The sequence below is a fragment of the Eimeria mitis genome, genomic scaffold (assembly GCF_000499745.2).
Source record: "Eimeria mitis Houghton genomic scaffold, Emh_scaff4061, whole genome shotgun sequence".
In the NCBI taxonomy this organism is placed as follows: domain Eukaryota; phylum Apicomplexa; class Conoidasida; order Eucoccidiorida; family Eimeriidae; genus Eimeria; species Eimeria mitis.
The window spans coordinates 1-797 of record NW_013572394.1 but is presented as its reverse complement, the minus strand read 5'-3'; the positions used below and the strand labels follow the sequence as shown (position 1 = coordinate 797).

Sequence of the window (797 nt, the reverse complement as noted above, 5' to 3'; positions counted from 1 at the left end):
ACGCATTTCTTTTTTGCGGAGGTTTACAGAAGCATCCACCAAGGGTTTAGCTATGCGGCCCAAAACTGTATTTAGTATGCGGTCAGGGAGAGTGGCGATGTCTGTACACCCCAAACCCTAAACCCTAGACCCTAGACCCTAAACCCTAAACCCTAAACCCGAGACCCTAGACCCTAGACCCTAAACCCTAGACCCTAAACCCTAAACCCTGAAAGTCGAGAAAACGGGGTTCTCGCAACGGTGGAGATGTAGATGCATGCCCTATATTCTAAACCCTAAACCCTAAACCCTAAACCCTAAACCATCAGAGCCACATTGATGATCCTTTGAGAGAAGGAAAACTAAATAAGGGTTTAGGGTTTAGGGTTTAGGATTACACCACCAGAAAGAAAACAACCCGAAGCAGCAGACGCAAGACACAAAACCCCCAAACCCTAAACCCTAAACCCTAAACCCTAAACCCTAAACCCTAAACCCTTGAACGCACATGCAGGCAGTGGTTTGACGCCAAGAAAGCGAAGAAGGCTTTCAGAGAAGTGGTTGCAGTTGTGATAGAATACATCATAGCGGTCCTGCAAAAACCCTAAACCCTAAACCCTAAACCCTAAACCCTAAACCCTCGTTTCTCTAAACCCTAAACCCTCACAAACCTCAAGGCTAAACCCTCATCCACACAAACAAATTCTAAAAAACCTAAAATATTTTTTTCTACAGTAGCTACAACACAGTTCCTCTCATTAGGGTTTGCAGCTTCGATGCTAGGGTTTAGGGTTTAGGGTTTAGGGTTTAGGGTTTAC

At 45.0% G+C, this 797-nt stretch overlaps 1 protein-coding gene across 1 annotated transcript in view; it reads right to left on the bottom strand.

Annotated features, from left to right (window-relative positions):
- The window catches only part of EMH_0072100 (uncharacterized protein), a gene marked incomplete at both ends in the record, with an annotated part of 2,032 nt that extends 1,363 nt beyond the window's left edge, over nucleotides 1-669 (bottom strand). The window contains 2 exons of the mRNA XM_013499174.1: nucleotides 488-572; nucleotides 664-669. Coding sequence (XP_013354628.1) covers nucleotides 488-572; nucleotides 664-669 — 91 coding nt within the window. The remainder of the gene's footprint in view (nucleotides 1-487; nucleotides 573-663) is intronic.
- Between the last annotated feature and the right edge of the window lie 128 nt (nucleotides 670-797).